General features: G+C 45.5%; 1 protein-coding gene across 2 annotated transcripts in view; it reads right to left on the bottom strand.

Moving 5' to 3' along the window:
- ULK2 (unc-51 like autophagy activating kinase 2) overlaps positions 1-14,557 on the bottom strand; it is a 64,120-nt gene that overhangs the window by 3,126 nt on the left and 46,437 nt on the right. The window contains exons 17-25 of one of the 2 annotated variants that reach the window (XM_072938481.1): positions 13,285-13,365; positions 11,177-11,463; positions 10,150-10,337; positions 9,677-9,780; positions 5,689-5,826; positions 4,214-4,404; positions 2,416-2,594; positions 1,895-2,013; positions 1,386-1,543 (exon numbers count right to left, since the gene is read on the bottom strand). In XM_072938481.1, the coding sequence (XP_072794582.1) occupies positions 1,386-1,543; positions 1,895-2,013; positions 2,416-2,594; positions 4,214-4,404; positions 5,689-5,826; positions 9,677-9,780; positions 10,150-10,337; positions 11,177-11,463; positions 13,285-13,365 (1,445 nt within the window). The remainder of the gene's footprint in view (positions 1-1,385; positions 1,544-1,894; positions 2,014-2,415; positions 2,595-4,213; positions 4,405-5,688; positions 5,827-9,676; positions 9,781-10,149; positions 10,338-11,176; positions 11,464-13,284; positions 13,366-14,557) is intronic. The other variant, XM_072938482.1, reaches the window with a different exon arrangement.

Genomic DNA, 14,557 nt, shown 5'->3' with positions numbered 1-14,557 from the left:
AGAATCCATGTGAGGTGCACCCACGTGACTGCGGGAGGAAGACAGGATTTGGGAAGGCCTCCACGGAGGGCCGTCCAGGTGTCCAGGCTGAGTCAGAAGCAGCAGGAGGGGGCTGGGCGATGGGGAAGGTGGTGGGGGCTTCCCAGAAACTGGGGCAGTGGTACTGTTCACCAGGCACAAGTGTTTGTTCTCCCAACAGCATTCTGATTTCCTCTTTACTCAGTAAATCTAAGACTGTCAGAACCCAGTATCCTAATTTGTCAATACACTCCGTGTCTTTAAAAAAATAACAGCACTTCTAACAAGATAAATAAAATGGGTAGAGAAGATCAAAACCCTGAAAAGGCAGGAGGAAGAAATAACTGAACCCAAGTGCAGGGTCCCAGGGCTCTCACTATCGGGAGAGAAAGCAGCCCCACAACTCCTCGTGAGAGAACTTTCTTCTTGCACAAATTTCTAAAAGAAAATGTGTCACGCGAAGTCTTAATTTGGTACAGAATGATACAATGCGTATTATTCAATAGTTTAGAGCAATATAATGTAAATTATTCTCATCAACAGTTTATATTCCAAGATTATTTTCATATGCTTTTTATTATAATGGCTTCAAAATAAGGCCTGGGTGTAATATAACAGTACAGTTCAAAGGAGACAAATCTGGGAGGAGAAGGAAGGCCTATTATCTTCATGTAGTAAAAATTATAAGGGTGCTCAGTAGTTAAATTTCTTCCCATTTAATTAACTTCCTTAACAGTCCCTAGTTTCATGTAGACTTCAGAGCAACTTTTCCTCACAGGACAGAAAGCAAATTATTTCCAGTAATACAAGCAGACGGCTGGAAACGCAGGCCTGACTTTGTGTCTCTGCTGCAGTACGGTCAGCAGGACTCTCAGCCCATCAAGTTTCGCAGACTGGCTAACAGAGCAGTAATTTTTCTAATGTGCTATCAAACCAAATTTCTTAAATAGTAGAAAATGAAGAAACAGATCCAGCTAAAGCTTTTGGATGTAAACTATTAAAAATATTAGATCATGCCTAAAGCTAGCAATTTTTAAGAGGTATATAATAAATGTTGACCAAATGTGGTAACCAGTGGAACTTATGTTGGTTACATATTAAGCCCAGTTCCTCCTTTAAGAAAAGGGAGCCACAAGACTTGGGACCTGGGAGTGGCAGTGCATAAACTCGTTTTGAAAGGACCATGTCAGGTAGGTGATGAGTTCAAAAGCTGCCCTTAAAGACAAGCACAGTATTAAACCTTAAAGGGGCTGCCATCTCCAGGGCACAGTAATCGATAAGGGGTTACCATCCCTACGGCAGTGACAGGTGACGGGCTACCATCTCTACAATGCAGTGACAGGTGACAGTAACAGACAAGGGGTTACCGTCTCCACAGCGCAGTGATAGATGAGTGTCTCCGCGGTCACGCTGTTGATCTCATCAATAAACCTCTGCTTGTCAGAGAAGAAGCGATTCAGCTTTTCTGTAAGTTTCTTGCACATGGTGATGCAAAATTTATATCGTTCATTCAGATTTTTGACAACTGGAAAAAAGTTGAGGTGACAATTTTAATTTTTCTCCAGAAACAGTGACAGTGACATGCAACTTTCCTGCTGATTTCAGGCAAGTGACCCTAAATGATCATTGGAAACAATGCCTGGGAGGCACTCCTCCATGTGTGCTCTCTGCCAGTTCATTAAAGATTGAGAACAAAGCTCTTCTGACTGCTCTTTGTATCAATTAAATGGCAAAAACAAAGAACAGAAAAGCCAGCATCTTTTCCCATTTAAGAATATTTAATAGCACAGTGATTTCCCGTCAAAAACGTCCCTCCCAGTGTCACGGGGAAAGGCGCTCTTGAGTCCCCGGGAGCCACGCTCCGCTCCACCCATACCTTGTTTCACACCTGCGGACGGGCTCAGCTTCCCGGACTTGATCTGCTCTTTGGCGAGGTGGAGAGAGGCTGCCAGCAGCTGTGCGGCCTTCATGTACAACACCAGCTGCTCTACCCGCCTGTAGGGAGACAAACCGTCAGTGCGGCACCCTGCGCCCCCGCAGACCGCCGCCACCACCACCACAGCGCGTCCCCGGGAAGCTCATTTCCTTCATGCTTTCAATGCACAAAGAACTCCCAGAGGAAGAAGGTTCAGCATGGAAAAAAACTGTGAGCTTTGAATACAATGGATACACTCAGATAAAAGTAAAATATCTTCAACAGTGTAATTTACAGGAAAGGCAACACCAAGGCGGCAGACTCTCCAAGGCTTGGCTGGCACAGCAGTGTCCAGCATGGTGAGATAAGAAGAGATGTTCTGAAGCTTCTGCTACTGGGACCTGACCTCCATGGGAGGACGAGGCCTCCAGCTCAGACTCAGAGTGGGAAGACCCTGGAGATGAAAGCCAGGGGGTACCTACCCCCAGTCCTTGCTCAGCTGGCTGATCTGGTCCACCACCACGCTCTCCTGGATCTGGTACAAGGAGACGGCGGACGTGCAGAGCTCTGGGCTCCCCCCGCGCACGGCGGTCAGGTCCAGCACACACTCCGTGAACATGAGCATCATGTTCAGGTGGCGTAAGGTGTCTGTGTGTTCTCGCTGCGGCAAAGTCAGTTTGTCTCAGAAACTTGCTGGTCAAGGAAAGGCGCGTGCTCTGTGCACAGACCACGGCCACTGCTAATGTTTCCTATATTACGAATATGAGAACGCTCAAAGGAGACTGAAATCTTTAAATTCCAGAAAACTAGCGAGAAAGCATACACACATGCACCCAGACGAAGATGTGCCATGCTGTGTGTGTGGATGTATGAGAGGGCCCACAGAGTTAAGCTTCAAAGGTATGAGGTCACTGCGCTCTCACCGGAAAAAAATGGAACACCAACAACGAAATCAACATACACGAGACAAGCACATGACAAAACAGACACTGAGATTATAAGGATCCTCTGTACACTAAACCACACTTCTTGGTAGTTTAGTTAATTCTACTGACTGACTGACAATTTCAGAGATGCTTTATTTTAATTTCTGATGGTTTTTAACATTGATTCTTAACACTAAAGCTCTAAATTTTCTGTGGTCTTTTCAGTTAAAGAGGGGAGTAGAGAAAGATATAATAAGTAGCATGCAATAAAAATGGGTATTCTAAAATTAATGTTGTTTTGAGATTTGTTTTTAGCTAAAAATGTATTTTAAAATCTCAAATAAGACTAAGTTTCCCACTCTCCTTTTATGGTTAAAAAGGGATGAGAATCAGCTCAGTTTCCTAGAGACAGGAGAATAAACCAATCAACTTTTGAAAGACTCTCTGCTCTATGACAGCATATTAGACTTATGTTCCAATATGTATTGGAACATAATTTATGCCTAATTTAATGGAGATTGAAAAAACTATGAAGATTGCTTTTCCAATCTTAGATTATATTTTCAAAATTATAATTTAAACTTACTACAGAATCACTATTAAAGTTTTGCATGTAATATCTCATAATTGCTATTCTCATTCACACAGAACAGAAATAGTAGAGGTCCAGCACGGAGAGAGAATTTTTCTTCAGTTGATCTAAAGAACTGTTCATTTTAGTCTGAAATGCAGGCTGAGCTGCACCGTGTCAGGGACTAAGGTCCCAGTGGAGCCCCCCGAATGCCATCCTAGAGGTGGTGATGAGGGACGGAGGTGGCCCGGGCTCTGGAATCACAAAATTCTTCTTGTTCTGGATTAGTGCTCAGCACGCTTCACATGACGCTGTGTTTTCCCTGCAGAACTGGCTCTGAGGGGAAGAAGCTGGTCTACACTACAGACAGGAGTGTCCAGTCTGCTGGGCAGATTTATTCCTCAGCGTTATGGACTAATCTGGCATTATAATTTTTTTAAACCTAAGTTTAAGTGTATCACTTCTGTCTTATGAAAAAAAGTAAGATTTGAGAATAAAAGTTGTGGTTTTAGGACAAAGATTATGCTTTAAAAGTCCTATAAATAGTAAATAAACTTCAGATAAAAAAACAAAGAACACAAAAATGTTCACATCCCTCCCTACCAACCAGAGCTGTTATGCACGCCACTGTCAACATTATTCTGAAAAGACACCAGCAATGTTTTCCAAATAGAAAAGGAAAGGGAAAACCCGCCAGGCCTTGCTATCGGATTCTGCTCTTTTGTCCCCAGACCACTGTCCTCTGCAGCCACGCTAAATGTCACACCATGACGGCCGTCCCACCTCCATCAGCGTCTCCTCAGGCAGTTCAGGGGCTTCAAAGGTGATGAGCCCCTCCAGACTTGGGGGTGAAGCACCATAAGGCATGTGTCTCAGGCCAGGAGCCGCCTCTGCTCCCGGAGGGGAGGTCCCCGAGCAGGGCCCGGGCGGGGAGCCCGCGCACATGCGGCCGCACAGGGAGCCTCCGGAGCCGGCTGCGGAGAGAGCACACGGGCGAGTGAGCGCAGGGCCAGGGCACAGAAGGGCCCAGGGGAAAGCCACCGAGCCTGTCCGTGCACGTGAAGAGCTTTTATCTTCCCTTTACTCCCTGTCTGCATGTCTGTGTCACAGAATCACCACAGCTACTTTAAAAATATTCCGTTCTGAACAAATTTACAGCATACATGTCTCTCCCTGCTGCTCCACGGTCTTCACAGCTGTAAAACTCAGTGGCTACAAAGCGGCTCACTAAACTTATATACAGAATGCTTATCTGGAGGCATTCATGCTATTTCTGATTTTTCATATCACAAGTAACCCTGTGATGAAATCTCCCCGTCTTTTGAGTCATCTACTTGTGATAAACACTCCAAAGCAGTGTATCAACAGGAGTGGGATGACCACAGATCAAACGCTGCCATGAGCGCATCGGCAGCTCTCTGTAAGCCGCCGCGCCGCATTCTGGGCAGTGAGCACAGAGGGCCCACTTAGCTTCAACGGCAGTGCACATTATGGTTTTTAAATCCTGGCTTAGTTAGTAGGTATAAAATGTTATTTTCTTAATACAGTTTTTATTTTCTAATACTTTAAATAATCCCGAAGTCAAGATCATTGGCTCTTTTTCTTCTCTCGTTGACTATTTATAGCTTTTGCTTATCAATCTACTTATTAATCTACTGGTGTCTCAATTAGTAACTGACTGAGCACAAGAGAACTTAGGGGACACCAGGTGCAACATATGAGATGATGTCAGATGATCACTCCTGTCAAGGACAGTTGGGAAACACTCGTAGTGTTGGTGTTAACTACCTATCTACAGGGCAGATAAAACCAGGCTACCGGCCTGTACACAGGACTAAGGACAAAGACCAGAGCTCAAAGCAGGAAACTAAAACTTAGAGTTCTTAAAAAAAAAAAAAAGATAACAACCACCTATGATTTTCAAAAAATGTACTGGTGCAGGAGAACAAGCCTTCAGCATAAACTGTGAAGCACCGACACGCACAGCTGCCTCACATTGATGTCAGACAGCTACAGTGTTACACACTATCACAAACATACAATACAGGACCTTTTATGTTATAAATTCTTTCCCACAAAGATTGCCTCATTTACCCTTTATAACCCTTTAAGGTAAAGAAAATCATGATCTCCATGTCAGTGGTAAAGAAACTGAAGTCCAGAGAAGTTACGTGACTTAGCTAAGTCACACCACTAAGTCATCCTCAGAACCCACACCCCACGCACAAGCCGAATACAGTACTAAGAGGGCTCCTCACCTGAGGGTCTTGCTCGGAGGACTGTGTGGGCACAAGTGGGGGCCGCAGCACTGTGTGGAGGGGACCCCACGGTGAATAGGACAGCCCTGGAACCTGCCGCCGTTCCCACAGGAGGTGCCAGGGCAACACCACAGGCTCCTGCAGGGGTTGCAATAAGACATTTATAAAATGTGTTATGCATCTGAGGGTGGGACTACAGGGAGACCTGTATTTTCATACAAGGTTTTTTTTTAAGTTAAACAATAAGCATTTATTACTCTTAAAATCAGAAAATTCAGTATAGATCTCCATTAAAAATACTTCATGGTCATCTCTTCACAGCTGTGAATCTTCTCTAACACTAACGCCTAGAATTCAGTTACTTCTGTGTACTTCTAAAATACGTGAACTGCAATCACACTTGAGAAATAATTTGACAAAGTGGAAACCAAGAATTGGAAATAAACACGTGAGTTAACGACCTGATTAAAAAATGGGCAGAGGACCTGAATAGATATTTTTCCAAAAAAGACATACAGATGGCCAACAGGCACATGAAAAGATGCTCAACACTGCTAATCATCAGGGAGATGCAAACCAAAACCACAAGATACCACCTCACACCTGTCAGAACGGCCATCACCAAAAAGAACACAAGTAACAAAAACTGGTGGGGATGTGGAGAAATGGGAACCCTTATGCACTGTTGGTGGGAATGTAATTTGGTGTAGCCATTGTGGAAAGTATGGAGGTTCCCCAAAAAACTAAAAATGGAACTACCATATAATCCAGCAATTCCACTCCTGGGCATGTATCTGAAGAAAATGAAAATGCTAATTCGAAAAAATACACACACCTCAATGTTCACAGCAGTATTATTTACAACAGTCAAGACATGGAAACAACCCAAGTGTCCATCAACAGATGACTGGATAAAGAAGACGTGGTGTATATATGTAATACACACATACACACACACTGGACTGTTATTCAGCCATAAAAAAGAATGAAATTTTGCCATTTGCAACAATATGGATGGACTTGGAGGGTATTATGCTTAGTGAAATAAGTCAGACAGAGAAAGACAAATACTGTTATCATTTACATGTAGAATCAAAAAAAATAAAACAAACTAGTGAATATAAGAAAACAGACAGAGACTCACAGATACAGAGAACACATGAGCAGTCCCCAGCAGGGAGGGGGGAGGGGCGAGACAGAGGCAGAGGATTAAGACATACAAACTACTATATTCAAAATAAAAGAGCCACAAAGGTAGATTACACAGCACAGGGAATATATCCAATATTTTATAATAATAAATGGAGTATTAGCTATAAATATTTTCTATCGCTATGTTGTGCACCTGAAACTAATACTGTAAATCAACTGTACTTCAATTTTTAAAAAAGTGAGGTAAACTGAAGGGAAATCAGGAGTTTCTCCTTAGCAACAGAGCTTGAGAAAGATACAGAAAGTTGAGTCTAAGGCAATGCCTTAGAATCACATCTTCACATCTGTCAGGAAGAAAGGGAGGTGGGACAGGGGTCAAAGGGGCCTGAGGGACTGAGCCTGGGCTAAACCAAGAAAAGGTAAAAACACACCCCCATCCACCGAACAATGCAGAATCAAAGTTGTCCAAAGCTTTTTCAGACTCAAGTGTCACATTACATCACATTACCACAGAATGGAGGCAGGAGTTCACATAAATCATGAATGTAAAACTAGAGAGATACTGAACTAGATGCAGAAAAAATTTACACCTAAGTGTCCATCTTATCTGCAACAGAACATAACAAACTTAAAACATTTAACAGCAGAAGAGAGCTCACAAAAATCTTCCAGGGAGCAAGAGAACAGCAAGTGGAAGTTGATTAAATAGCACCTGTTGTCACACACGATGTATCAAATGGCACAGATTGCTGCTTACTTAATATCGTTACGATTTTATTTTATTAAGTATAAGGAAAGAAGATTGTCATTGGTGTATCTTAAGAGTCAATTACCCTATTTTTTCCCTAAGGTCTTGAGTTTTTATACTATCAACAGTTTTTATTTTCAGACACTGAAATTTCATGATTAGAAAGAGAAAATCTGTGACTTCAAATGATGACAATGAAGTTCAAGAGGGAGAGAGAAAAGTACAAGAGTGTAAATTATCAAAGATGCATTTTATGCCTAAATGCTCTTTCAGAGAAAAAATCTGGTTTCATATCCATAAACAAGCTAAATTAAAAGCAAGCAGAAGGAAGGTAATAAAGTTTAGAGCAGAAATCAATGAAATAAAACAGGAAAACAATAGTGAAAAAAAAATCAAAAGTTCATTCTCTGAAAAAGATCAAAACTCACAGCCTTTAGCTAGACTACTAAGAAAAAAAAGAGAAGACTCAAGTATTAAAATCAGAAGTGAAAGAGTGGACAGCACCACTGCCCTTAGAGAAGTGAAAAAGGAGTTAAGGGACTACTATGAACCACTGTGTGCCAGCTAACTAGGCAACCTGGATGAAGGGAACACGTTCTCAGAAAGCAACTCAAGAAATTAAGAGCAAGAACAGGTGTGCAACAGGTGAAGAGAGTGAGCCAGCCATCAAACCTTCTCACAAGGAAGACCCCAGGCTAAGCCGGCTCAACAGGTGAATCCACCAAACATTTAGAGAAAACCAATTTTTCACAAACTCTTCCAAAAATCTGCACACTTCTCAATTCACTCCATGAGGCTAGTCTTACCATGATACCCAAACCAGACAAGGACATCACAAGAGAAGCACAGGCTCTCGTGACTACAGATGTGAACATCTCAGACACCATGAATCTGGGTCTGGCAAGAGGACTGTATGCAACATAGCCAGGTGGGATTTGCCCCTAGATTGCATCAGGCTTCTCTGCAGAAACCATGCGAGCAAGATGAGAGTGGAGTGAGGCATGAAGCCCCTAGCACACTCCCTTTGGGTTAGAAACTGTGCTCAGCTAGACATGTGCTGGTCCAGATCTCTCCTCCTGAGGAGGCTCATGGGAGAGTCAGTAAAGAATTACAGAGAAAGTAAGAACACAGAGGTTACGACAGTGACTCAAATGTAAGTGCACATAAAAAGCACAAGGGGAGCTTGTTAAAGACCCAGATTCCTATAATCTCCTCCCAGAAAACACGATTAAACATGTCTGGGTTAGGGTCTGGAACCTGCCCTTGGCAATTCTTGACAAGCAGTCCAGAGTAACCAAGATGTGGGTCTGCGGACAGAAAGTTCCCAGAACAACCATGAAAGAGTCGGGATCCCCCAGTGGCCTCCGGTTCTATAGTGAATGGCCTGCTACAAGAAATGCCAGAGCACATGTGTGTTCAGGCTAACTCTGGCCAGTATTAGCCTATGATAAAAACAATCCTGGTCAGAGTTCCTTCTAAACCTCAGGCTGCTGATTATCACGATAAAAAGTCTCTATCTCTCAGCTCTTGAGAAAGAAGGTGAGAGGACAGGGGCTGGATGGAGAAAGCTGGGTCAACAGGTTCCTAAAAGTAGACGGGTGGAGCAATGAGGCCCCAGCCCCAAGCCAAGATGTCCATGCCCTAACCCCTGGCACCCTTCCACAGGCTATGTATGCAACAGGGCAGATGGAACTACTCAGATGACCTTAACATAAAGAGATTATCCAGATTATCCACTGGGTCCAATGTAATCAGAAGGGTCCTTTAAATGTAGGCAGAAGGTCCGAGTCTAGACTGGCCATTGCTGGCTTTCAGGATGGAAGAGGCCACGAGCCAAGGAAGGAGGGCCGTCTCTGGGCTGGAAAAGGCATGGAAACGCATGCTGCCCTAGGGCCTCCGGGAGGGGCATGGCCCTGTCAGCACCTTGACTGCAGCCCAGGGAGGCCCATGCTGGACTTCTGACTCCAGAACTATAAAATAATACATCTGTGTTGTTTTAAGTCACCAAGCTTGTGGTAATTTACAGCAGCAACAACAGGAAACCAACAAACAAATAACCTGCCCCAAAAGAAATCAGGTTTCTCTTACCGATATCCATTGGCCGCTCTGCATTTAAACTGTCTGTGCTGCCCTGGTGTCCACCTAAAGGTGCCTTCGCTTGCTGATCTGATAACTTCCCAGTACTGACAGATCTAAAAAGAAGAGTGATGTTAATAAATGCATACTTTAAAAAAATCCAGACATTTAAATAACAAGGGTGATTTAAGCCAACCTATAAAAGGGTTAATGGAAAAGCAGTGAACAAGGAGACAGAAAATGGAGACCAAGCAACTCAAGGCAGAGGTAAACTTTAACAACCGAAATAAAGCAAAGACAGGAGCAGACAACTCGGGGAGAAGAGCTCAGAACACGCGCAAGGATGGGCGGCATCCACGGTCTCCTTAACAGTAACGGGCCAGTGTCACTGAGCACGAGGCACAAAGCGGCCACTGAGCTGTCTCGGTCTGGCTGTTTCTAGGACGGAAACATGCTGAAGGCTGGAAGGAAACAGGGTTGTGTACCTGCCAAAAGGCGCCTTGATCTGCTGCTCCGGCTTCTGCCTCTCACCTCCTTGTGCTGAGAGACAGCGAGAGCACCCTCGTGGGTCACTCCCATCCTTAGACTGCCCCTCAGGAGGCCCGGGACGAGTGACCAAGGCTAGCAGGTTGGAAGACGCTTGTGTTTTAGGGATTTTGAAAGGAGCTGTGGTCTAAAGAAACATGTAAGCCAGTTACCAGATGTCGGCAGCGTTCAGAAGCATGGGGCCACTCACGGCATGGCCACGGGGAAGGGACAGAGACGCAGGCAGACCCGGGCTCCCATCCCGGCTCTTCTTGCTTCCTACAAATGACCCTGACGGCGCACTCACACTGAACCTCAGCTTCCTTTTTTCAGGACTACACGCACACAAAGCACTCAGCAGGTATCTGCTGTGCCGGTGCACCCCACGTGCTCGTCAAACTGCAGCCCTTCTCCTCTTGAGTCCTTCCCACCAAGGGCTCACTACGCTACCTCAGGACCTGCTGTCCCACGGTACTGCTGCCTCCACGCCCACTCTGGCCACACAGTCTGTGGGAACCTTCAACTGGCACCAACCGCTGGACAAGCACGTTCCCCAGGCAGCCGCCCAGCCACAGGTAAATGGGCGTTCTGGGTACGACTCCCCACCTGCCCTTGATCTGCAGTCCCCCCGTTTCCCCAGGCCGTCCCCCGTGTGCCCTCAGATCAGACCCTGTGGAGCTCACCAGAACCCCGCTATTTGGTTTGGACTGACCAACCCTGCCTCAGCCCAGGAGCCCCCAAGCACTCCACCCACGGATGCTAATAAGGCACGTGCCCCAGGTCCATACTCTGACCTGACAGCCTGGTGTGGCCCCTTGAGGTGTGCTGGGTCCTTCTTCCGAGACCTGGGCATAATCAACTTCTCTAGTTCAATTTCTCTTGTGGTCTGTTGTTGGACCTCAGCTCACCATCCGGAACAAGATGCCCGCTTAACAAATGTTAACTTAACAAAGTTGTAACATCCACAAAAGGGTTTAAGAAACACACCTTAGTAGGAGAGCCAATGATTGTTGGTAAAGGAGTCTTAAAGAACCAGTCAGAACTCCGTGGAGAGGACCCCATGTGCTTGGTGGGATAGGTCCCGAGGCTGCCGGGCCGACTGGGCTGAGGTGAGGCGCTGCACGTGGCCCCGGCGTGGGACGGGCACAGGGGGTCAGAGTGCTGCTTTCTGAGCTTCTGCTTGTTCTGGTAGATGTCGGTGAGGGTGGGGGCGCTCTGCAGCCTAGCACCCAACAAGAGAGATTGTGGTGAGGGAGTCTGCGGCCCTGGAGAACCTGCCAAAGACACAGGCACTGTTCACCAAAGTAGACAAACGCAGGGCACAAGCTGAGGAATTAAGACAGTTCTTAACATGAGAACCCTAATGAATGTCTTGTTTTCCGTGAGATATTCCAAAAGTTGTCCACCTGGCAAGAGACAAGTTCTGGCATCTTTTACAAAGCAGGGACAAGCACATGGTTGCTGGTGTCCTCAGGGGACGGAAGTTAACGAGGATGGGCGTGTCAGCTGTTTTTAACAGCGTCAAGCCAATAACTCAGAGTAACGAAAGGTCTAATTAGCATCAAAGAGAACCAAGTAGCAAATGGTTAAAGTTAACGCAAACAACAAAACCGACACTGAGCAAGATGACTCCTGCTCTGTACGTGAACACACACCAGTGCATCAACATAAATACTCCCTTTCCTCACACAGCAATTTAAAGAAATTTTTCAAACTAACCTAGAATAACCCCTTTTCTTTGCCCCCCACCAAAAATGTTGCAAAGAAAATTAGGAAGATAATATACCTTTCCTGGATTTTATTGTCTAAAGGTAACAAACATATGGATATTTATTTTTGTCAGTTTAATGAAGTTCATTTAAAACCTGAAGTATCATATTCTCTACAAAGGAAACACTTATCCACAGATATTCTTGCCTCTTAAGGGGTCCCCGTATCAACAACCTGGGAGGGGTGTCCCGACACGGTGCACATTTGGCTACAACAAGGGATTTCCCCACACAAATCCTGTGGTTGCCAACCTAACATTCACTAAGCTGGAGCTCCAGTTACAAATTCTTCAGAGCAACTTGCAAGCCAAACTACTACCAATAACATTAAAAACACATAAGTCTTCTCATTGACTAATAACAATCATCGTTCCAAAAACAGGCACCGCTAGGAGCTTTTGCTGCTGACCACTCCCAGCTTCATCTCACCCTAACTCCAGCATAGTATTCTTCAGAACTGGGCTCTGCCATATGTACGCCCACACACAATAAACACTGACAACGTGTTACGATCTGGGGAAAGTTGTCCAAGCTCTACTGTTAAGGAAACACAAAATTTGGAAAACTAACCTAAAAAAGAGTTCTTTTCTAAGTAACACAGCATAAATTCCTTTAATTTTGACAGTTAAATTTAACCCAGTTAAAATTCCTTTAACTGGCCAACTCCTCAAATGCACATAAGATTTATAAAAGTGTGATTTATGCATATCTTTTCAGGCATATATATTTTATATAATAAAGCAAATAAATATCTCTATTTTTTATCTGATGCTAACTGGAAGCTCTTATCAAAAACAGTACTGATCAAAGTAATGAAATTTTATTTTCTGGAGTAATTTTCATTATCTGAGTAACAATAACCAAAATTTAGCTAATTACATTAATTCCTAAGGCTTCGTTTCATAAAAGAATCATAAACTCAGGAGATAACTATGATATATAAAATAGATAAACAACAAGTTTATGCTGTACAGCACAGGGAACTATATTCAATACCTCGCAGTCACTTATGATTAAAAAGAATATAAAAATGAATATATGCATGTTCCTGTATGACTGAAGTATTGTGCTGCACACCAGAAATTGACACATCGTAAACTGACTATACTTCAATAAAACCATTAAAAAGAAAACCTGTCAGAAAAAAAAAAACTCAGAAGATAACTGATTGGCTGTGCTATGCTAGAGCACATTAAACCAAGACCCTAAACAGGATAGCAGAGAAAATATTTCATATAAATTGTTGCTCTGTTAAGACTGGAAAAACATAACTCAAATGTACTTATGGCAGGATCAAAATTATTAAATGGCAAACACGTCTCTGACCTGCCGGGTCTCTGCGCCTGGCCTCGCGGCCCCGAGGGCGCCCACGGCAGCGCTGACTGAGCTGCTCAGGGGTGGTCCCAACTACGAAGAGGGAAACAGCAAAAGGGACGGGGAAGTGGCTCAAAACCAATGAAGGGGGGAAACAGGCAGCACACACAGACCGCACACTGCCGTTCACAAAGCGTAACCAGTGAAGCCTGAGTCCAGCTCACGTGTACTAGGCGACCAAGGCGCTGGGCGGGGGCAAGAGGTGGAAGGACCACAGACCCGGCCGTGAAGCCGAGAGCTGGGGCAGAGCCAGGGAAGCCCTCAGCGCCTGTAAAGGCACGTCGTTAAGGCCGAGAACAGAGACTGGACCGAGTGTCGGGGCCTGCGGAGTGCAGGGCGCAGCCGACCTACAGCCTAGCCGCTGTCCCTCCACCCGCCACGTTCCTGCCGAGCCATGCTCCCCGCTGCTTGCAGCCGAGTGTCTGGGTTGGGGGTGGATGACTTAGTGCTTGGGGACACTCTCTGGGCCAGCTGAAACGGTCTCAGAACTCACTGCGGTCAGTCTCGCCCACGCCTGCCCTGCCCCCTCTCCATCACAGGTGCTCCCAGCCCCTCTCCCGCACATCACCGCATGGACCTCCTCCGTATGCACCTCCGAGAACCCAACTAACAGGAGGGAGAGTCAGAGGGGCTTCCGGGAGTTCAAGCAGACAAGAGACATGTATCTACAAAAGGAGGCACTGACCAAGTGGTGGGGTCGGTAGGTAGAGACCGGACCCCAAGGAAGGGCCTCTTTCTTGAGAGCAAGGATAAGGTTTGGGCCTCCTCTCTGGAGGCCCTGGAGAGCCTCAGGAGCCGCTGATGGGTGAGGGAGGGCGAAGATTTTGTTTGAAGAAGTATTTCAGCTAAAAGCAACTTCAAAATCATTGCAACAGTGGGAGTGGCTATACAAACTTTGAAAAAAAAAATCACTATCCTTGTGGTTTTTGCTTTTTTGAATCGGGGCTCCTGGGCACTACTTCAGCCCTTCCGGCTCTGCCTCCTCCCGAGACATCTCCCCACTCCCTCCAATTTCTGCTCCAGGGGTTGTGATGGAGGCTAGGGGCCCTGTCCTTTCCAAAGCGCGTGCGCGCGTGCGCATGTGCGTTCTGTTTTGCCTGCCTGAGACCTGCCACTGCTGGGCCTCGAGGGCTGCAGCTGGCCCGCGCAGCAGTCCCCCATCGATGCTGTGGGCTGTTTCTCACAGACTCAGCTGAGATGTTGCCATGGCCTCTCTCACACGTGT

The sequence above is a fragment of the Vicugna pacos genome, chromosome 16 (assembly GCF_048564905.1).
Source record: "Vicugna pacos chromosome 16, VicPac4, whole genome shotgun sequence".
Taxonomy (NCBI): Eukaryota; Metazoa; Chordata; class Mammalia; order Artiodactyla; family Camelidae; genus Vicugna; species Vicugna pacos.
Note: the sequence above shows the minus strand (reverse complement) of the source record. Positions and strands in the feature narration are given on the sequence as shown.